Source organism: Engystomops pustulosus, chromosome 5 (genome assembly GCF_040894005.1).
Source record: "Engystomops pustulosus chromosome 5, aEngPut4.maternal, whole genome shotgun sequence".
NCBI lineage: Eukaryota > Metazoa > Chordata > Amphibia > Anura > Leptodactylidae > Engystomops > Engystomops pustulosus.
The window spans coordinates 24,027,802-24,051,486 of record NC_092415.1 but is presented as its reverse complement, the minus strand read 5'-3'; the positions used below and the strand labels follow the sequence as shown (position 1 = coordinate 24,051,486).

The 23,685-nt window shown below is 44.2% G+C and overlaps 1 protein-coding gene across 2 annotated transcripts in view; it reads left to right on the top strand.

The window, feature by feature from the left end:
• The window catches only part of OXR1 (oxidation resistance 1), a 305,238-nt gene that overhangs the window by 136,366 nt on the left and 145,187 nt on the right, over positions 1-23,685 (top strand). For both annotated transcript variants that reach the window (XM_072151333.1, XM_072151332.1), the window contains exon 3: positions 19,261-19,445. In XM_072151333.1, the coding sequence (XP_072007434.1) occupies positions 19,261-19,445 (185 nt within the window). The remainder of the gene's footprint in view (positions 1-19,260; positions 19,446-23,685) is intronic.

Sequence of the window (23,685 nt, the reverse complement as noted above, 5' to 3'; positions counted from 1 at the left end):
GTCACCTCCTCATCCTCATACACTGTAAGCTCTTGTGTCATCCCATAATCCTCATAGATTGTAAGCTCTTGTGTCACCCCCTCATCCTCATAGACTGTAAGCTCTTGTGTCACCCTCTCATCCTCATAGACTGTAAGCTCTTGTGTCACCTCTTCATCCTCACAGACTGTAAGCTCTTGTGTCACCCCTCATCCTCATAGACTGTAAGCTCTTTTGTCACCTCCTCTTCCTCATAGATTGTAAGCTCTTGTGTCACCCCCTCATCCTCACAGACTGTAAGCTCTTGTGTCACCCCCTCATCCTCATAGACTGTAAGCTCTTGTATCACCTCCTCATCCTCATAGACTGTAAGCTCTTTTGTCACCTCCTCTTCCTCATAGACTGTAAGCTCTTGTGTCACCTCTTCATCCTCATAGACTGTAAGCTCTTGTGTCACCCCCTCATCCTCACAGACTGTAAGCTCTTGTGTCACCCCTCATCCTCATAGACTGTAAGCTCTTGTATCACCTCCTCATCCTCATAGACTGTAAGCTCTTTTGTCACCTCCTCTTCCTCATAGACTGTAAGCTCTTGTGTCACCCCCTCATCCTCACAGACTGTAAGCTCTTGTGTCACCCCTCATCCTCATAGACTGTAAGCTCTTGTATCACCTCCTCATCCTCATAGACTGTAAGCTCTTTTGTCACCTCCTCTTCCTCATAGACTGTAAGCTCTTGTGTCACCCCCTCATCCTCACAGACTGTAAGCTCTTGTGTCACCCCCTCATCCTCATAGACTGTAAGCTCTTGTGTCATCCCCCTCATCCTCATAGACTGTAAGCTCTTGTGTCGCCCTCTCATCATCATAGACTGTAAGCTCTTGTGTCACCCCCTCATCCTCATAGACTGTAAGCTATTGTGTCATCCCCTCATCCTCATAGACTATAAGCTCTTGTGTCACCCCCTCATCCTCATAGACTGTAAGCTCTTGTGTCACCCCCTCACCCTAATTGACTATAAGCTCTTTTGTCACCCCCTCATCCTCATAGACTGTAAGCTCCTGTGCCACCCCCTCATCCCCATAGACTGTAAGATCTTGTGTCACCCCCTCATCCTCATAGACTATAAGCTCTTGTGTCACCTCCTCATCCTCATAGACTGTAAGCTCTTGTGTCACTCCCTCATCCTCATAGACTGTAAGCTCTTGTGTCACCCCCTCATCCTCATAGACTGTAAGCTCTTGTGTCACCCCCTCATCCTCATAGACTGTAAGCTCTTATGTCACCCCCTCATCCTCATAGACTGTAAGCTCTTGTGTCATTTCCTCATCCTCATAGACTGTAAGCTCTTGTGTCACCTCCATCCTCATAGACTGTAAGCTCTTGTGTCACCCCCTCATCCTCATAGACTGTAAGCTCTTGTGTCATCCCCTCATCCTCATAGACTGTAAGCTTGTGTCACCCCCTCATCCTCATAGACTGTAAGCTTTTGTGTCACCCTCTCATCATCATAGACTGTAAGCTCTTGTGTCATCCCCTAATCCTCATAGACTGTAAGCTCTTGTGTCCCCCCTCATCCTCATAGACTGTAAGCTCTTGTGTCATCCCCTAATCCTCATAGAATGTAAGCTCTTGTGTCCCCCCTCATCCTCATAGACTGTAAGCTCTTGTGTCAACCCCTCATCCTCATAGACTGTAAGCTCTTGTGTCACCCCCTCATCCTCATAGACTGTAAGCTCTTGTGCCATCCCCTCATCCTCATAGACTGTAAGCTCTTGTGTCACCTTTTCATCCTCATAGACTGTAAGCTCTTGTGTCACCCCCTCATCCTCATAGACTGTAAGCTCTTGTGTCTCCCCTCATCCTCATAGACTGTAAGCTCTTGTGTCACCCCCTCATCCTCATAGACTGTAAGCTCTTGTGTCACCCCCTTATCCTCATAGACTGTAAGCTCTTGTGTCTCCCCCTTATCCTCATAGACTGTAAGCTCTTGTGTCACCCCCTCATCCTCATAGACTGTAAGCTCTTGTGTCACCCCCTCATCTTCATAGACTGTAAGCTCTTGTGTCACCCCCTCATCCTCATAGACTGTAAGCTCTTGTGTCACCCCCTCATCCTCATAGACTGTAAGCTCTTGTGTCACCCCCTTATCCTCATAGACTGTAAGCTCTTGTGTCTCCCCCTTATCCTCATAGACTGTAAGCTCTTGTGTCACCCCCCTCATCCTCATAGACTGTAAGCTCTTGTGTCTCCCCCTTATCCTCATAGACTGTAAGCTCTTGTGTCACCCCCTCATCCTCATAGACTGTAAGCTCTTGTGTCACCTCCTCATCCTCATAGACTGTAAGATCTTGTGTCATCCCCTCATCCTCATAGACTGTAAGCTCTTGTGTCACCCCCTCATCCTCATAGACTGTAAGCTCTTGTGTCACCCCCTCATCCTCATAGACTGTAAGCTCTTGTGTCACCCCCTCATCCTCATAGACTGTAAGCTCTTGTGTCACCCCCTTATCCTCATAGACTGTAAGCTCTTGTGTCTCCCCCTTATCCTCATAGACTGTAAGCTCTTGTGTCACCCCCCTCATCCTCATAGACTGTAAGCTCTTGTGTCTCCCCCTTATCCTCATAGACTGTAAGCTCTTGTGTCACCCCCTCATCCTCATAGACTGTAAGCTCTTGTGTCACCTCCTCATCCTCATAGACTGTAAGATCTTGTGTCATCCCCTCATCCTCATAGACTGTAAGATCTTGTGTCATCCCCTCATCCTCATAGACTGTAAGCTCTTGTGTCACCCCCTCATCCTCATAGACTGTAAGCTCCTCTGTCACTCATTATCATTGTATTCCTAGAACCTTGTTTGAACCTTTTGTGACCACCCAAACCACCCATATGAAGCTCCTCCTAATGTTTGGTGCACCCCCTTCAATGCCGCTTCCTGCCCAGGGTCGCACAGCACCACTTCCTTACGATTAGTAATGTACACTGATAAGGCCAGGCGCCGGTGGCATCACGGTAGATGTAGAAAATTTCAACTTATTTTAGATTCACAACTTCTGTTCCCAGTAAAAGCAGAAGTCTAAGAGCAAAAATAGTTCTGCGAAAAGCATAGAAATAGATACAATTTACATAATTTTTAAAAAATGTGTTGTCAGAGGAGACGTGATGCCGGGAGCTGTGAGACAATAAATCTGTGCCGGGAGAAGGTGAACATGGATCTATATTATTATGGAGGATGCAAAAAATTAATAATAATAATTCTTTATTTATATAGCGCACACAGACTACGCAGCGCTGCACAGAACTTGGCAAATTGGTCCCTGTCCCCAATGGGGCTCACAATCTAATCATCCTACCAGTATGTTTTGGAGTGTAGGAGGAAACCGGAGGAAACCCACACAAACACGGAGAGAACATACAAACTCTTTACAGATGATGACCTGGGTGGGATTAGAACCCAGGAACCCAGCACTGCAAGGTAAAAGCGCTACTCACTGAGCCACCATGCTGGTCTAATTCCTTCTAGGACAGACATATACGTGAGATCTCTGTATAAAAGCTGCTCTATATGTACAAGCACATCGTTAAAGGGCACATTTAAAGGGATATCCAACACAAATATGTTAGAAATTTTGGAAGTTTGAAATTTTCATTTCTGATCGCCTCTTATTTAGATATAGTCTGTTGGAGGTTACTAGCGGTGCTTAAAGGGATTGTTCATTTTGAGTAAATAAATGTTATTGTATGTACAATGAAACGTTACACAGTTTTCCAATATACTTTCTGTATTAATTAATTTGGTTTTCTAGATCTCCGTTCGCTATTATTCTATAGCAAGTCCTATTGCTTGCTGTCAGTGGACGGAAATTGGTCCCTGGTCATGTGATGTTACAGAGGTGGACGGCAAGTCAGAGAAGTCAGAGCACTGTAATATAATGAGCCATTCCCTTGTGTGACATCACATGACCAGGGACAGATTTCTGTCCACAGGAAGTAAATAATGAAGCTTCCTATAGAATGACAGCAAGCAGAGATCTAGAACACTGTGAGGGATTGATACACAAAGTATCTTGGAAAATCAAATAACTTTCAATTATACAAACAATATCAATTATTTGCTGTAAATCCATCTTCATATGGACGTTTTTGGGCGATTTTTACCCCCAAACTGCGGAATCTCCCTCTATATAAGATACGGCTGGGGACAAGGCACATTTTGACCTAACATTGAGCAAACTAGAGATATAGCGGCAAATGGCGGCGTATGATAAGGGCCACACCCCCGCCCCCCATCTCCGTGCTGGCAGATAGATTAAGAGGGGTAAGTCTCCTGATGTATTTGCAAGGTGGCCGCGCTGCTGTGCAAAACAGGGCAAATCAGAAATATTTGACAAACCCGACAGAAATGCGTCCGACGGACCCTTAGTAAATGTGCCCCAATGACTATTGTCTATGATAGAACATGATTCACTCCCCTCTATCTCTCCTATGATGTCTCCATGCACTTAGTACTTGGATCATCACTGAGATTATTTCATGCTCCATTTGGAACTCGTTCCCTCGGAGCTTAGATGTGCGAAATAAACCAGTGCGCTGGTGACTTTACAATGTGTCCGGCACAGACCGCTGGTGTAAATAATCCCGCCATGGCTGCTACCAGTACACACAGGGGTGTATGGTAGTAGTAGGGGGAGCAGTCGCACCTAGGACTTGGTTATGTAACATTGGGGACCTGATGTAACCACATTTGTACATTGTGACTGATAAGTTATTCTTATGTTGCAGTTTTCTTAATATCATATAAAATGCAATTTTTGATGTAAACTAAAATGTATCAAACTGTCTTTTTTTTTTTTTAAGAATCTCATAAGATCCATAAATGTCATTGTTATGCGCTACATTTGTACTAAGCAGGGAAATTCATTGCTGCCCCTGAGGCCTCCTCCTCTGCGCTCCCATCCCTAACACCAAGGGGAGAAGGAGATAATGGACATAGATGTGGCCCTCCATCATCATCCCTGTGATATATAATGCTCCCCTACCGGTGGGCAAACACCAATATAACTTGTACTTCACTTTTTTTACTTTTGTGCTGAGATTCTGGTGATATTCTGTCATTTTCTGGATTATTGGACATAAAGAAGTGAATATATAGAAGGGAGGATTTATTGGGCGGTACAATCACATACCCTATAGATGAAATCAGATATTTTCTGTGGGACAAATCACATTTACTGATCGTCACAGGTATTCTGCCAATGATATAGACCAGTGGTGGCAAACCTTTTAGGTCACGAGTGCCCAAACTTCAACCAGAAGCCACCTTTTTATGGCAAAGTGCCAGCACAGCAATTTAGGCCTCCATGCGACACACATTGGAGGATGTTCCGGTGCTCGGTCTGAGCGCCGTATTTACCATGCAAATTGTGTCACACACCCTATGTTAAAGGTGGACCACAAAAAAGATGGTGAACTCTGTTGGGTCAGTGCAGGGAAGTGACAGATTTCTTGATATCTGGCGCACGATCTTAGTGAATCGGTCACATCCAGATTTATACCAGGGCAGAACACTTTTAGTGTAGTTTCCTTCTGTCTTAGTAAATGTGCCCCAGTGTCCTATCTGCAGGCAGCATGTTATAGAGCAGGAGGAGCTGAGCAGATTGTACATAGTGTCCTATCTGCAGGCAGCATGTTATAGAGCAGGAAGAGCTGAGCAGATTGAACACGGTGACCTATCTGCAGGCCGATTGTTATAGAGCAGGAGGAGCTGAGCAGATTGTACATAGTGTCCTATCTGCAGGCAGCATGTTATAGAGCAGGAGGAGCTGAGAAGATTGTACATAGTGTCCTATCTGCAGGCAGAATGTTACAGAGCAGGAGGTGCTGAGAAGATTGTACATAGTGTCCTATCTGCAGGCAGTATGTTATAGGGCAGGAGGAGCTGAGAAGATTGTACATAGTGTCCTATCTGCAGGCAGTATGTTATAGAGCAGGAGGAGCTGAGAAGATTGTACATAGTGTCCTATCTGCAGGCAGCATGTTATAGAGCAGGAGGAGCTGAGAAGATTGTACATAGTGTCCTATCTGCAGGCAGAATGTTACAGAGCAGGAGGTGCTGAGAAGATTGTAGATAGTGTCCTATCTGCAGGCAGCATGTTATAGAGCAGGAGGAGCTGAGCAGATTGTACATAGAGTCCTATCTGCAGGCAGCATGTTATAGAGCAGGAGGAGCTGAGAAGATTGTACATAGTGTCCTATCCGCAGGAAGCATGTTATAGAGCAGGAGGAGCTGAGAAGATTGTACATAGTGTCCTATCATTGTACATAGTGTCCTATCTGCAGGCAGAATGTTACAGAGCAGGAGGAGCTGAGAAGATTGTACATAGTGTCCTATCTGCAGGCAGCATGTTATAGAGCAGGAGGAGCTGAGAAGATTGTACATAGTGTCCTATCCGCAGGAAGCTTGTTATAGAGCAGGAGGAGCTGAGAAGATTGTACATAGTGTCCTATCCGCAGGAAGCATGTTATAGAGCAGGAGGAGCTGAGAAGATTGTACATAGTGTCCTATCTGCAGGCAGCATGTTATAGAGCAGGAGGAGCTGAGCAGATTTTACATTGTGTCCTATCTGCAGGCAGCATGTTGTAGAACAGGAGGAGCTGAGATTGTAGATTTGTTTTTGCATTTGTTTTTTTATTACTACTTTTAAAGGACAACTACCACCAGGATGAAGGATTGTAAACCAAACACACTGACATACAGGTATGTGACCCCTCTGGCAGGATCTGCTCTTTTCTACCTTTTTATGCCATTGTTTTCACAAAAAAGGCTTTAAAAATCATTCACATTAGCCTGGGGGGCTCTGAGATCAATTACCAGCTAAAAAGCCCTGAGCCCCTTAGATTCATTTGCATAATTTTTAAAGCCGTTTTTGTGAAAACAAGGGCATAAGAAGCTAAAAGTAGAGCAGATCCTGCCAGAGGGGGCACACACCAGTATGTCTGTGTTATTGGTTTACAATCCTTCATCCTGGTGGTAGATTTCCATTACGTTTTTTTTATACTACGGTGCGGTAGCCCCTTGATTCTGAAAATTATTGGTGCCCCCACAGCCAAATACTTCAAGTGATCCAGTATCCTAGTGAAGAGCCCTGTAAGACAGTATGAAGATATATGAACTCACTCCCTAGTGATATTATTTTTAGGACCTGATATGTGTGCGCTCCTGGCGGTACATATGGGGAATGTCATTAATCGGTGATGATGCGGGCGCGTCCTGACAGTATGTGATACTTATCCGTTCTGGGGTGACCTTACCCGGAGTCTCTACTTACTGAATGATTTATATGCCACATCTCTGTGACCACAGAACGTATTACAGTATATGAAGAAGAGCGCGGTGATCGCAGGAATACAGCAAACTGACATTTCCCTGCCGCACACTGGGAAAGGTCACGTCTTTGCGCCATTCAGGATAAATGCACGTTAACGGGATTATCAGAATAATTTGGCATGTTATCTTTTCTAAGTGCACAGGAGATAAAAGCTGGAGGTGTGAATGGGACCTGCAACCTTCATGAAGACAACAAATTGTTTATATTCTTAAAGGGACAAGGTCACAATTACCCGTGTCCTCCCGTAACATCACTCGTGGCTGGACATATCCTATTATGCGTCTTGTGAGATGAGAAACTTTTCCAAACAACACGACTGCGCGATACTCTGCCACAAGGGGGCTCATTTTCTTACCCGTCCGCGGAGTTCACAGAAAGTGAATTGTCCGATGATAATGCCCTGTGCCGCGATTCACTAAGATTGTGCGCCCGATATCCTGCATGTGTCGCTTCCCCGCTCAGGTCCGACAGAGTTCACCTTCTTCTTCCTGGTGCATGTAAGTGCTTTAGCTTGCGACACAATTTGAAAGTTAAATCCCGCACTCAGTCCAAATCCGGATCGTCCGATGGCAAGCCCACTAATTAGTGTTGCATAAAAGCCAGCGCAGATGTGCCAAAAAAATCCCAGCGCAGACACCTGTTAAATACCTGTCCAAGCCGTGTAATCCCCGAAAACAGCAAACAGTCCAACATAAGTGAGCAGCGCGACCCTTAGTAAAGGTGTATACACCATATCGATGTGTGGCCACCTAGTGGTGGTGTTGTGAACTGCATCGGTTTGGTTAGTTATTATATCTTCTAATTCGGTTCATAAGAAATTTACATATTCTGGCTAAAGGGGTATTCCCATAACAGGTATTCCCATAACATTAAAGGACACCTACCACCAGGATGAAGGATTGTAAACCAAGCACAATGACATACTGGTGTGTGCCCCCTCTGGCAGGATCTGCTTTCCTCTGTTAGTACCATGTTAGTTCATTTAGGTTCTGATGTGCCTATGATGGTAGCATCACGGGTTTGCTGCTCTTACCTCGCTCCCTGCATGCTAGAAGTGGGTAAGGAGCCGGGTAGGTGCGGATTCATCCCAGGATTGTGATCATGGTGTGAATCGGGCACTGACTATTCATACGTGATTCATATTTCATAGTCTGAACCAGACCTGATAGAATAAAGCAGCTCAATGGGGTTTTTAAGGCCCTGGACAAATAGATAAATGTGAGTCTGTATCCACTGGAGGTTCTCATGTAATACAGACATCAGAGCTTTGTGTTTGCCTTTCACAGTTCCGTCCTCAATGTTAATCTATCTGCATGAAAAAAAAAAAAACCTGTAATTTTCGAGTAATGAACATAGCGAGACGGCTACTGGCGGAACAACATCATAATAATAAATCCCGCTGTGATCCGGCATAGTAAACTTCCCACATATACTGTGTCTAGACCGGATAGAAATTCTACAAATTACTGATCATTAATCTGGGAAAATAAGAACATTCATCCTCAGAAAAACACAGAAATTGGAAATGAAATAGTAGGCGGCACATGTAAATAAATGAGGATATTAAGAAATTGGGAGGGGGTAACACTGAGCAGTCAATGCAATAACCTTCAAACCCAGGAAGAAATAATAGGATGTAGTCTGTAACGGTAAAGTGGGGAGCAGGGGTGATGGAGGGAGAAGGATGTTACATTTTCACACCAGCCTTTAAAGCCCTTCATCCCCAACTCTTCAGGTCCTTTGATAGATATGGTGCCACCAATCCTGGCACGGTTATCTCTGTAGCCTCCATCATTCCCAATTAATCAACCAATATTCTGGTGTACATGATTGCAGGATGTGACCTCTCCATACATCCACTGTAATAGCACTGCGCTCATTGTTAGGCCCCATGCACACAGCCATATTTGACGCTGTGAATTAGCCGTATGCAGAGTGCTTTTGCACTGCCCCCGTAGAGCATGGTCAGTGTGCAGTGAGACCACTATGTCTTATCACACTGTGGATGAGCTGTCTTGGCCGCTCAGCCCCAATTGGGAGGGGGGGGGGGGGTTGAGCAGCACTCAACTCTCCCATTTCCACCCAACTGAAATGGGCCCCAAACTTTACCCTGTTTGCAGTCCGTTTCTGCACAAGTTCATGAGTATGAGGATTTAAAGGGGTTGGCTACTCCTGTATTAGACGTGTCTCTGCATCTTTGCCTCCTTTGAGAGCTTCAGCCTTTCCCTATTCTCCCCATGCTGCCCTCTGCATATATACACAACCTCCTGTCTCTCACTGCTCCAGCCCGTCCTAATGGCGTCACTCACTGTGTCTCTCTCACAGTCAGTCTCACTGATAGACACAGAGAGAGGGAGAGTAAGTAGCAGGAATGCTGAATCACTGAATAGACATTAAAGGAAACCTACCATTTGATTTCATGTATTATGAACCAAACATAGCTTGAGAATGTTGTAGCTACACTGATGCAGTAACATATCTTGTTTAATCCCTAAGTGGTTTTGCTCAAAAAACTATTATAAGATTCCGGACCTTGAGAAAGCTGTGTGCAGACTGTCCAGAATTTTCCTTTGCATAAAAGAGCTGCCTGCACTGTCCAACCAGGACTAATCAACCTGAGCTGGAGGACTCATACACAGCAGCTGGGGGATGGTGCAGCGATTGATTACTTCTGCCTGTCAGGGACAGCATAGTGATTACAGAATTCTCCAGAGCAGTGCATAATTAGGGTAAGAGGAGAAGTGCTGGAGCAGCCACAGGAGCAACAGAGCCTCATTATCATAATTTTATAATTGTTTTTTTTAAGCAAAACCACTCAGCTCAGGGATTAAACAAGATATGTTTCTGCATCAGTGTAGCTACAGCATTCTCAAGGTATGTTTGCTTCATAATGCATAAAAGCAAATGGTAAATTTTCTGTAAGGGATTATTATTAAGGCAGTAAAGGCACATAAGCAATTTATGTAAAAGAGTGGCCGACTCAAAGGATGCAAAGAAAGAGAATTGATAGAGATGGAGGATGGTCCTCTGTAATAGGGTTGGTGTGAGCCGTTGTGTTTTATATTTTATATTTTTATGCTCATACAATTTCTTTTTCAATGGAGATAAACTGCAATACCAAATACAGTCTTCGGACGGGGGTGGCGCTGTTCCTGTAGAGCAGCAATCCTGTTTTAGGTATGGGATCCTTTAGTAAAGCTTATCTATAGAAATAATGGTTAAAGCTTATAAGAGGAACCCAAAAAATAATTAGTTACAAAAAAAACTAGATAAAACATTTAGATATTCTACATATACTTCTAATTATTAAAAAAAAGTGACATAAATATTTTTATATACAGTATTGTTTTTTACTCATTGTTTTGAGAGAACTAAACAAAACACGGAAGAGGCATTAGACAGATCCAATGAATTTTTATTTCCCACCCCAAATCCTTTGATTTATAGGAAACATAAATCCCGGGAGCGATCCACTTCTCAGATAGGTATCAATAGTTGTGGTCTGAAAAATGAAAGGGAAGTGAGACGCGTCCCCTAACATTTATTTATCACACGGAAACAGCCTCTAATCACATTCCCTTCCATAAAAGTCACACAATGGCATAAATCTGGCTTTTCAGGACCTCCATAAATCGTCCGGGGCGGCTGCCATTTTGAATAATGTTGTCGTCTAATTCTCCTGCTCGTACAAATGCCGGGCCAGATATTAGCAGTCACGTCAGAGGTCTGCAGGAGAAAGCATTAGAGGAAGGAGACGAGTCATGAGTGATGGTCGCTGGAAGGGAATACATTATGGACCTGGAGATATTATTCACATGGAAATCCGGCGCTAAAGAAGAAAATTCCCTTCCAGCGCCATTTAATTGCTTGTTTTTCTTCATTTATGGTTTATGCTTCCATCAGGGTGAAAGAGAACTGAACCTTAAGGAGCTGATAGAAGTAGTTGATGACCTGAGATTAGAGAGCAATTTATAATTAGATGTAGAAGCGGCTTCTCTTATTCCGGGAATAAATAAGATGGAGAAGACTGTGACTCAGCAGAACCTGCTCTGAGCTCGGAGAAGAGGCTTAAAGGAAAGTTCCCGGGCTCTCGGTCTGTCTATGGGCTCTGCATAGAAAGTTCCCGGGCTCTCGGTCTGTCTATGGGCTCTGCATAGAATGTTCCCGGGCTCTCGGTCTGTCTATGGGCTCTGCATAGAAAGTTCCCGGGCTCTCGGTCTGTCTATGGGCTCTGCATAGAAAGTTCCCGGGCTCTCGGTCTGTCTATGGGCTCTGCATAGAAAGTTCCCGGGCTCTCGGTCTGTCTATGGGCTCTGCATAGAAAGTTCCCGGGCTCTCGGTCTGTCTATGGGCTCTGCATAGAAAGTTCCCGGGCTCTCGGTCTGTCTATGGGCTCTGCATAGAATGTTCCCGGGCTCTCGGTCTGTCTATGGGCTCTGCATAGAAAGTTCCCGGGCTCTCGGTCTGTCTATGGGCTCTGCATAGAAAGTTCCCGGGCTCTCGGTCTGTCTATGGGCTCTGCATAGAATGTTCCCGGGCTCTCGGTCTGTCTATGGGCTCTGCATAGAAAGTTCCCGGGCTCTCGGTCTGTCTATGGGCTCTGCATAGAAAGTTCCCGGGCTCTCGGTCTGTCTATGGGCTCTGCATAGAAAGTTCCCGGGCTCTCGGTCTGTCTATGGGCTCTGCATAGAAAGTTCCCGGGCTCTCGGTCTGTCTATGGGCTCTGCATAGAAAGTTCCCGGGCTCTCGGTCTGTCTATGGGCTCTGCATAGAATGTTCCCGGGCTCTCGGTCTGTCTATGGGCTCTGCATAGAAAGTTCCCGGGCTCTCGGTCTGTCTATGGGCTCTGCATAGAAAGTTCCCGGGCTCTCGGTCTGTCTATGGGCTCTGCATAGAAAGTTCCCGGGCTCTCGGTCTGTCTATGGGCTCTGCATAGAAAGTTCCCGGGCTCTCGGTCTGTCTATGGGCTCTGCATAGAATGTTCCCGGGCTCTCGGTCTGTCTATGGGCTCTGCATAGAAAGTTCCCGGGCTCTCGGTCTGTCTATGGGCTCTGCATAGAAAGTTCCCGGGCTCTCGGTCTGTCTATGGGCTCTGCATAGAAAGTTCCCGGGCTCTCGGTCTGTCTATGGGCTCTGCATAGAAAGTTCCCGGGCTCTCGGTCTCTCTATGCCGGGCTCTGCATAGAAAGTTCCCGGGCTCTCGGTCTGTCTATGGGCTCTGCATAGAAAGTTCCCGGGCTCTCGGTCTGTCTATGGGCTCTGCATAGAAAGTTCCCGGGCTCTCGGTCTGTCTATGGGCTCTGCATAAATGTGGCCCGATCTAGAAGGGCTTCCAAGTGATATCAGAATCTCCGTATATAAAAGATACACTTAGAAACATATAGAAGGACAATACAACATCACACAATCATGTTGCTCATGAAAAGCTGATCTGCATTATTATTATTTATAACCCTGGTATATAACAATGATTATATATATATATATATATATATATATATATATACACAAAAATGCAGTTGCGTAACTAGGAGAGGCAGGGCCCCATAGCAGGTGTCTGCATGGGGCCCCCCTTCCCCCTTGCAAAAATATACATATTTGCATACTCAGTCACAAATGTATACACTTATGCGCATACATACATATAGAGCATATACAAACATACAGTGCAACATACAGCATATATACGTACAATATATACACACTTTACACCATATACACATCACAGATACACACACATATCCAGCATATATAAACATCAGCATGTATACATCACATTTATGATATATACAAAGTATGCTGTACAAAGTGCATCATAATATGTATATAATGGTGCACTTCCTTCACTCCTTAGTGTCTCAGCTCAGATGACAGGGCCCCCTGACACTGTGGGCCCCATAGCAGCTGCTATGGATGCTACTTCTGTAGTTACGCCCCTGCAAAATTGCTAACACAAAACTTGTTTTGGCTTTCATTTTTCATGAGCTGAACTCAAAGACTTTTTCTATGTACTCAAAGGTTCCTTTTCTCTCATTTTTCAAAAATGTGTCTAAATCTTTGCAAGGTCACATTCACATGCTGTCAGGGGCGGAGTAAGACTGCCATGGTCCCTGGGCTGTATGAATATTATAGCCCCTACAAGTCTGGAATCACTTCCTACATTTGGTACTAGAATCAGCTTCTTGGGGAATGGAGGAGGGGTCCCTTCATGGGTGAAGGTTCTTCTCAGTATAAAATTTGGTGAGTGGTTTGGGTGGCCATGAGCCCCCTAGAAGGCTTCATCCCGGGCTACCGCCCCAAACTGCCTATATTAACCCCTTAAGGACGGAGGGTTTTTCGGCTCATTTCTCGCTCTCCAACTTCAAAAATCCATAACTTTTTCATTTTTACGTGTACAGACCTGTGTGAGGGCTTATGTTGTGCGTAACAAATTTTACTTTCCCGTAATGTTATTTATATGTGGAAAAATTGAAAAAAAAAAACACACGTGCGTCACGTTCTTGTGGGCTCAGTTTTTACGACTTTCAATCTTCGCTCCAAATAACACGCCTACTTTATTCTTTGGTTCGGTGCGATCGCGGTGATACCAAATTTATATAGGTTTTATTGTGTTTTAATACATTTTCAAAAATTAAACGAATGTGTACAAAAAAGAAAAAAAAATTTTTGCCATCTTCTGACGCTAATAACTTTTTCATACTTTGGTGCACGGAGATGTGTGAGGGGTCATTTTTTGCGAAATGAGGCGACGTTTTCATTGCTACCATTTTGAGGTCTGTGCGACATTTTGATCATTTTTTATTTAATTTTTTATGTTATGTAAAAAGGTGTAAAAGTCGCATTTCGCACATTTGGGCGCCATTTCCCGCCTCGGAGGTCACCGCCGCCCGTAACCGTTTTTATATTTTGATAGATCGGGCATTTTGGGACGCGGTGAATTTTTAATATTTTATTAATTTTTTTTATTTTTTAAACTTTTTTTTTTCCCTATTTTTTAGACCATCTAGGGTACATTAACACTAGATGGTCAGATCGCTGCTACCATACACTGCAATACTTCTGTATTGCAATATATGGCATTTTTGCAGCACATTCGTTACAATGAGCCACTTTGCCCGAGATAGTCTTGGGTCAAAAGAAGACCCGAGGCTACCATGGCAACCAGTCGCCGCCCTCCGATGACGTTCGGGGGCGCGGCGATCGAAAAAAAGATGGCGGCGCCCGCAAAGTCGCCGGCAAAGTCGGCAAAGATGGCAAAGTCGCCGGTGGCAACGAGGGGGTTAATAGCCGCGATCGGTGCAAGCACCGACCGCGGTTATTAACGGTGGGGGTTTTGTGCAATATGCAAAAAACCCCACCTCTGTATGAAGAGGACTCGGCCCGTGAGCCCTCTTCATACATCCCTTATACCTCTGCGCCGTAGAGCTACGGCGCAGAGCGTTAAGGGGTTAAAATCCACTACTCCACATTGTGTTTACACAGCATTAAAATGACTGCATTGTGCTCACATTGCGTTTTTTGGTCACTCCTCTCAATAGACAAGGGCTGGGCCAGCGGCATAGCCCTGCAAAATATAGGACACCGTGCGGGACCGTGCGCCATCAGCTTCAGAGGGGACTGATATCCAGCCGCAAACTGTGCAGCCAGATATCGGTCCTGCATACTTTTGTGTACATGAGGCCTTAGGCAGGACACAATAAAAAGGCAACCATACAGATACACTCAGGATTTAGACTCCAGGAATGTCCATCAGAGCTGTTGCCTGTGCCACAGCCATGCCAACGTAAAGGCATGGGGGTAGTTGCGAATAAGGCCCTCTACCTGTAAGGATCCATCTGGTGAGCCTGTGCAACTCACCCAAGGGATAATGCAGGGAGATCTTAGGTAATTGCCGCTATAGCCTCTGCCTGGAAAGGTAATAGTTAAGTGGGTGTAAGATGTTATCCAATTATATGGCTGTATTGTAAACTGGAGTGTGATTGGAGAGCTGCTACCACCTGACCAAGGGGAGTATAAAACACCTGTGCAGTGGGAGCGCAGGCCTCTTTCACCCCAGGCCACATGGTATGATTGAAGAGACAGTGTTCAGAACACCTTCAGTACTAACATAGAACCCAATCCCAGGACCCTGAGTCAGGAGACTCTAATCCAGAGCTGCAGCTTTCACAGTTTGGACACAGCTCCATCCCAATTCTCCCAGCCTATATCTACTACCAGGCTGGTGCACTATTCCGGAGGACAACTCTCCACGACCACTCCAGTACCAGAATCTGCTGTTGACCGTTTAGGCCCGTTGCCTGCTACCTGTTGTTTTTTTTTGTTTGTTTTTTTTTTCCAAATATTTTTATTAGAATCAAGGCATTACATTTTTTATCAAACATTTTGACATACAGTATATTTATATACAATGCGCATTGGTTCCATTTTTTCCATATTAAAAACTTCAAAAGCATCCCAAACCATAGGATGGCAACCACAACTTCCTAACTAAGAACAATAAAAATTCGGCTTGGTAGGATACCTATTTTACTTTTACAATAGTACATGTGAACATATAGTATAAGATGTTCTTTTATTTTCTCATTCTCTCCATCCTAGACTATACATATATATATATATATGTATATATATCATTCTTTATTACGGTCTAGATACGTAGATTCCAAAAAGACATATTGGGGCACATTTGCTTACCCGGTCCAGTCGCGATCCAGCGGCGGGTTCTCCGGCGCTGATTCGGGTTCTGCCGGGATTCACTAAGGTCCGTGCGCCGATATTCACCAGGTGTCGCTGCTGCGCCGAGGTCCGCCGGAGTTCACCTGCTTTTTTCTGGTGTATGTGAGTGCTTGATCTTGCGACACAAATGGCTTTTTAAATTCCGCGGTTTTTCCGAATCCTTCGGGTTGGCCGTTGACCACGCCCCCCGATTTCTGTCGCGTGAAAGTCGGCGCGATTGCGTCAAAAATCTATCGTGTGCGCCACAATCCCATGAAATACAGCGCAAAGCGGAAATATTCGGGACAAACCCGACGGATTCGCGGCTGCGGACCCTTAGTAATTGTGCCCCACATTTACTGGGGGCATGAATTCCCAATTCTCATCTGTTAGAGTAAGATTCAAATCTCTTTCCCAATGCTTTACACATTGCATTTGTTCCTCTGCGTGTATATTATCTAATGTATGATAACGAAACACCTTTAGCGTGTTTATTGAGTTGAAAGAATTTTGTTTCAAAAATATTTTTATTGTCCCAACTAGACTTTGGAACTTTTGCTAGAAAATGTCTAATCCGTAGATATTTGTAAAAATCGTTTTTATGAACTTGATATTTTAAGCAAATGTCAGAAAAGGCCATTAAGTGATCTTTTTCCCAAATATTATCAATGTTGTGAATGCCTTTTTGTATCCATTCATTTACATCCCTGCTACCTGTTGTTAAATAAAGAACTGTGAGTTGATTTGCACAACGTTGCCTCCGTCTGATCCCTGGATATGGCTGTCACCACCACGGGCTCCTCATCCAATACCCAGGGACTTATCTTACAGACACTCAGGGGTTGCCACAGGGAGAACCAGTAGATCAGCCTCTCCCTCCTTATCTCTTGCACATACCACCCGCTGGAGACCTGCCAGGCTGTAGGTCAGCCCTCCGGTCCCCATGCCAAGCACCGTGACATCAGCGTGCCCTAGGCCACAATCGCCAGCCACTCCAGTACTCTGGACCCTGGCTGCCTCCAGGCCCCAAGAAAAGGCTCGGCCCCGGCAGATGTTGCACCTATGAATTACATATGTCCATAAACAGTCTCCAATGGTGTTTTAGAGAATTTGGCAATAGCTCAATTGGCCTCACAACTGCAGACCATATGTAACCAATCCAGCCCAGGGCTTAGACAATCTTGGAGTTGAAGATGCTGGATGTGTGAGATTAACCCCCCAGACACCAACAAGATCAATTGGTTTTCATAGCCAAACCAATTGTCCATAAGTATCCGCATTGTCCATCTCAAGGAAGCTCCACTTAATACTTGTCATCCACATTGTTTTATCTCAACCAGACAACCCAGAGCACCGAACAACCCAGTTTGATGGCGTTGATCATGTTGAGTTGGACATCATGTGTGATGGTCACACAAGATACCGGCCAAAAGAACATTACTGAACTGGCCCCAATAAACATAGATCCAGACCCCCATTCTAGTCCAGACGCCAATAATTACAGGCTTCCTGTGTTGGCTCCTTCCTCTGGGCCCTGGAGAAGTATAAGGTTCAGTCATACACACGGTGAAATACATTGGGGCAGATTTACTTACCCGGCCCATTCGCGATCCAGCGGCGCGTTCTCTGCGGTGGATTCAGGTCTTCCGGTGATTCACTAAGGCAGTTACTCCGACGTCCACCAGGTGTCGTTGCTGCGCTGAAGTTCCCCGAGGTCTGCCGGAATGCAGCATCCTATACCTGGTGAAGGTAAGCGCCTGTCCTGCGACACTTTTTTTTTTAAATGCGGCGGTTTCTCTGAATCCGTCGGGTTTTCGTTCGGACACGCCCCCCGATTTCTGTCACGTGCATGCCGGCGCCGAGGCGCCACAATCCGATCGCGTGCGCCAAAAACCCGGGGCAATACAGGGAAAATCGGCGCAAATCGGAAATATTCGGGTAACACGACGGGAAAACGCGAATCGGGCCCTTAGTAAATGACCCCCAATGTAATGGTGGATCAGATTCTCACCAGTGTATTCATCTCACAATGCAAATTTCTCTATTCAATAAACATCACCCCACATCGAAATGTTTATCCTAAATCACTTAATAGGAGCGATACCGCCCTCCCTCCCCAGGTCTGTGCCACGTATTTCGGTCATGCTCGATTATTATACCATATTGGCACAATGTAATCCAATTAATCAAATTTCCAGAGACAAGCAGCCGAATTAATATTGCACATTTTGTCAGCAGCCAGATGCTGCCTCTCAGCTGCCTGGAAACTGGAGGCTACACATCTCCCCTCCGCCGAGGATACGGATACTCGAAAAAACAGAATTAACTAGGTAATATTGATGAAGCCTCATGTCAGGACGCACAGGAGAGAAGCAGTAATGATGCATGGAAATGCAGGGTCAGAGTGTCCGAAAATTATATGGCATATTCATTACCTATTAGGCAACTTATATCCCATGGATACAAAGTGCTGTACACGTTACTGGTGTTCTCTGCCTCTTCTTAAATTTTAGCAACGAAAGAGTTAATAGTGGGAAGGTCTCAGCAGTACGTATACTTTAATATTATATACTATTATATACCCTCTGCTGCCAACAGGAGGAGCTCACTGCACAGAGAGTTCCTTAAAAGTTCTATGTTGAGCTCCCCCTGGTGGTGGCTACAGACAGCCAGAGTTTTCTCACTCACTGTATGAACGGAGTCAGAGTTATAGGAGGAAAATGTATATATTTTAATGAATTGGTAAACAGGATGTTCAGGATAAGAATCTAATTTGCCGACTAAAACTTCAGATTCTCGCCAAATATCAGGATGAATTTATGCCAAACGTTGCTCACGCCCGGAATAAGGAATGTGTTGCACATTTTATGTTATGATTATTAGAGATGTCCCTATTAGAGGATATAGTTTCATAATTAGAGAGAATTAGACCTCTGGGACCCCCACAATCTTGAGAATGGAGGGGCTGCAGTACTGAAATAAGATATGGTCCCTACACAATCTCTCCATGCTCGTGGTGTCCCAGGTCTATTGGATCAGCATTGATCCCTTGTAGTGTTTGCTCAAACCTCTTCGTTCTCATAACCGCTTGTCCTGTGTTGTGTTATGATGATGTCATTAGCATCAGCCGCATATATTATCTACATAATTAATTACCAAACTATCTTATGTATCAACAGGTTAAAGAGAAAGTCCCAGTCGGTGGACATTGCCTCACCGGGATATAATCCTCTGACCGACACACCGCCGCAGGCTGGTAAACCGCCACCGGTTAGTAAGACTATCTCTGAAGAGGAGCACAATACCGCAAATACTCAAAAACGCCACCCAAGGAGAGGAGAGCTGAAGAGAGGCTACACCATTGGTGAGTCCTTCCAAGCATGTGTACCTCTCACATTGTTTGTAATGTCCTATCTGCAGGCAGCATGTTATAGAGCAGGAGGAGCTGAGCAGATTATATATAATGTCCTGTCTGCAAGCAGTATGTTATAGAGCAGGTGGAGCTGAGCAGATTGTACACGGTGTCCTATCTGCAGGCATCATGTTACAGAGCAGGAGGAGATGAGCAGATTGTATATAGTCTCCTATCTGCAGGCAGCATGTTATAGAGCAGGAGGAGCTGAGCACATTGTACATAGTGTCCTATCTGCAGGCAGCATGTTATAGAGCAGGAGGAGCTGAGCAGATTGTACATAGTGTCCTTTCTGCAGGCAGCATGTTATAGAGCAGGAGGAGCTGAGCAGATTGTATATAGTGTCCTATCTGCAGGCAACATGTTATAGAGCAGGTGGAGCTGAGCAGATTTTATATAGTGTCCTATCTGCAGGCAACATGTTATAGAGCACGTGGAGCTGAGCAGATTGTACACAGTGTCCTATTTGCAGGAGCATGTTATAGAGCATGAGGAACTGAGCAGATTGTACATAGTGTCCTATCTGTAGGCAACATGTTATACATCAGGAGGAGCAGAGCAGGGTGTGAACAGTGTCCTATCTGCAGGCAGCATGTTATACAGCAGGAGGAGCTGAGCAGATTGTTCATAGTGTCCTATCTGCAGGCAGCAGGTTATTCAGCAGGAGGAGCTGAGCTGATTGTATATCTTGTTCTATCTGTAGACATGTTATAGAGCAGGAGGAGCAAAGCAGATTGTTTATAGTGTCCTATCTGCAGGCAGCGTGTTATAGAGCAGGAGGAGCTGAGCAGGCTGTATGTATTTTCCTATCTGCAGGCAATGTATTATACAGCAGGACGATCTAAGCAGATTGTAAGTAGTGTCCTATCTGCAGGCAGCATGTTATAGAGCAGAAGGAGATGAGCAGATTGTACATAGTGTCCTATCTGCAAGCAGCATGTTATAGAACAGGAGGAGCTGAGCAGATTGTGAGTAGTGTCCTATCAGTAGGCAGCATGTTATAGAGCAGGAGGAGATAAGCAGAATGTACATAATACAGGAAGCAGCTCACTGAGGTGTCAGATTACATAGGAGTCTACGGAGAGGGGAGGGGGAGCAGTGAGTCACAGCAGCTAGGTCTCTACCCTGCAGCACAGAGAAGATAACAAATTACAGCGGCAGTGATGAGAGGTGGAAGAACATGACCAGAAACATTTACACATACATTGGTGCTGATTTCTGCTAAGTTTGTTGAATGGTGAGATAAGTTTTAATCTCCATCATTAAAATTTTTGTTACCTTAAATATCCCCGTTCATAGAAAACCTTTGTAAAAAAAGAACAAACAGAAGCCCCCGCTGCCGCCATTTGATAACCATCCATTATGGACACTGCATGAGAATCTATAATGACTTTGGCCATTAGGCGGATGTCTGGGGAGCTGTGATGGGAATGAAGGATGCCGGGGCCCACGTACCGTGCAGGGAATTAGGTTCTGCTTGTTGAACGGTCTATTCGGAAAGGGCGAAGGTATTTTGGATGTTAACGTCTCAATCCCTCTCTCTTAGCATATGGCAGCGCTCTCCATCAACAGGTGTGAGCATTTACAAAGGTTACACAGCAAATTCTCTGCAAATTACAAGGGCGAGATTCCATGGAACAGTTTTTCATGCACCATTTGCAGAGAGAACATAAAATCTATTGCATTTATACCACAAGGACACATTATCATTAAGTCCCACAATTTGAGTTCTGTGTATTTACCAGTTTTTATGGGAATCTGTCACCAGGTTTTACTCCATTAAACTACTACCCATCAGCAGAGTCGGCTGCAGGTATCAGTAGGCCCCTGGGCGACGGAGCCTCAGTGGGCCCCTTTGCAGTGAACTCATGTGGCGGCATTAAAAATTCAGAAACTAAACAGTCTCCTGTTCCGTAAAATATTCCCCAGTTTATCATCCCAAACAGCCCCCTCATGTAAGCCCCCCTCATGATTAGAAACACTCCTCCCACTCCCCTGTGGATTCCTTATGTACAACCTTATGTGGGCCAAGGGCACCAACACCCGACCTACAGTACAGTAATTTACTGTACTTTATCCTTAGGCTACAATGATCAGCTATAACAGTTATCACAGGTGTCTGTAATGAGGCTTTATTGTTAATCCTGGTTCTTATGACAATCCAACATTTTGAAAATCCAATTGTCACAAAGACCAAAAAAATTTTGACTCAGGTTACAATTATAAAGTATACAGTTCCCACTTACATACAAATTCAACTTAAGTACAAACTGAAAGAACCGATCTTGTACTTAACCCGTGGACGGCAGACCTCATGTGCAGAGGAAGGCTGTATAACATGCCTCTTCTTATCCAAAACTTTATTAGCTTATATTTGACGATTCCTGCTCTGATCGCTGAAACAGCCTCACTCCACTCTCCCGGGGCGTCCATATAACTGCTCACAATTTAGAAGACATGGGACTTGTAACTTTATTGGGCCATTTTCTACTCTCATTTTTAAAATGGGGTAGAAAACTGTGCGTGGTTTGTGTGGGAAGACAAAAGTATCAATTGCAACTTTTTAAAAAAACTTATAGGTTTATTAAGCCTTTCACAAATGTGTTGTATCTGCAATGCAAAGGTAATAAATCCGTATGACCGTACAGTGTTTCCTATATAGGAGCGACTGGTACTGCTGCGATTCCATCACTCCCAAGTGTTCATAGAAATAATGACCTAGTATAAATGCAAAAATACCAGAATGCCATAACTTACCATGAATGAAAATTTATTGTTTATCCAAAAAATATTATTTTTTTTAATGCAGTATGTAAAAAGTCCACCTTGAATTTGTCCTTCTCCCCTGTTGTTGCATTTTACATGAATTCCATTTATGAGATGATAGATAGATAGATAGATAGATAGATAGATAGATAGATAGATAGATAGATAGATAGATAGATAGATATAGCTAGATGATGGTGCGACGTTTCGGCTGTTTCCCAGCCTTTGTCAAAACCACGTTTGTTTTCATTATATGGAGTGCTGCCGTTTTTTCATTTTAGATACATAGATAGATAGATAGGAGATAGATAGATAGATAGATAGATAGATAGATAATATATAGATAGATAGATATGAGAGATAGATAGATAGGAGATAGATAGATAATATATAGATAGATAGATATGAGAGATAGATAGATAGGAGATAGATAGATAGATAGATAGATAGATAGATAGATAGATAGATAGATATGAGATGATAGATAGATGTGCAGATAGATGATAGATAGATAGATAGATAGATAGATAGATAGATAGATAGATAGATAGATAGATAGATATGTGATAGATAGATAGATAGATAGATAGATAGATAGATATGAGATAGATAGATAGATAGATATGAGATAGATAGATAGATAGATATGTGATAGATAGATAGATAGATAGGAGATAGATAGATAGATAGATAGATAGATAGATAGATATGAGATGGATAGATAGATAGATAGATAGATAGATAGATAGATAGATAGATAGATATGTGATAGATAGATAGATATGAGATAGATAGATAGATAGATAGATAGATAGATAGATAGATATGAGATAGATAGATAGATAGATAGATATGAGATAGATAGGTAGATAGATAGATAGATAGATAGATAGATAGATAGATAGATACTAGGTACTGTGGATAGATAGATGATAGATACATAGATATAGATAGAGATGGGTGGCTGCGCCCTGTTTTATTACTATGCCAGGCCCTACCCAGCGCAGAAATAGGTGCAGCCACCCACTTTGCAGTTGTAAAAAGTCGCTGGCTGCAATTATTTCTGCGCAGGGTAGGGCCTGGAGTTGAAATAAGCCTCTTGATGTATCCGGTTGCGCCGGAGGATGATAGATAACCCCCATATACAGATATTGCTTTGTTTTATAGACCGAGGGGGATTTATCACGGCTCATACATCTGAAGACAGACGTACAAGCCGTGATTTTGTTGCAATTTGCCAGGAAATGTGACTACTCCGCCCTCTAGAACAATTGGGCGGGGAGTGGGCTGTGTCAGCGTTCATGCGCCCGTGCCTTTGGCCTGTGTTACCGTTTTGGCGCAGGCTGGGGTGCAATTTTATACCAGGTCAGTTCTGGCTTAGAAGTTCCTTACCCATGCAGATCCCCACCAGGATCTATCAGGAGAC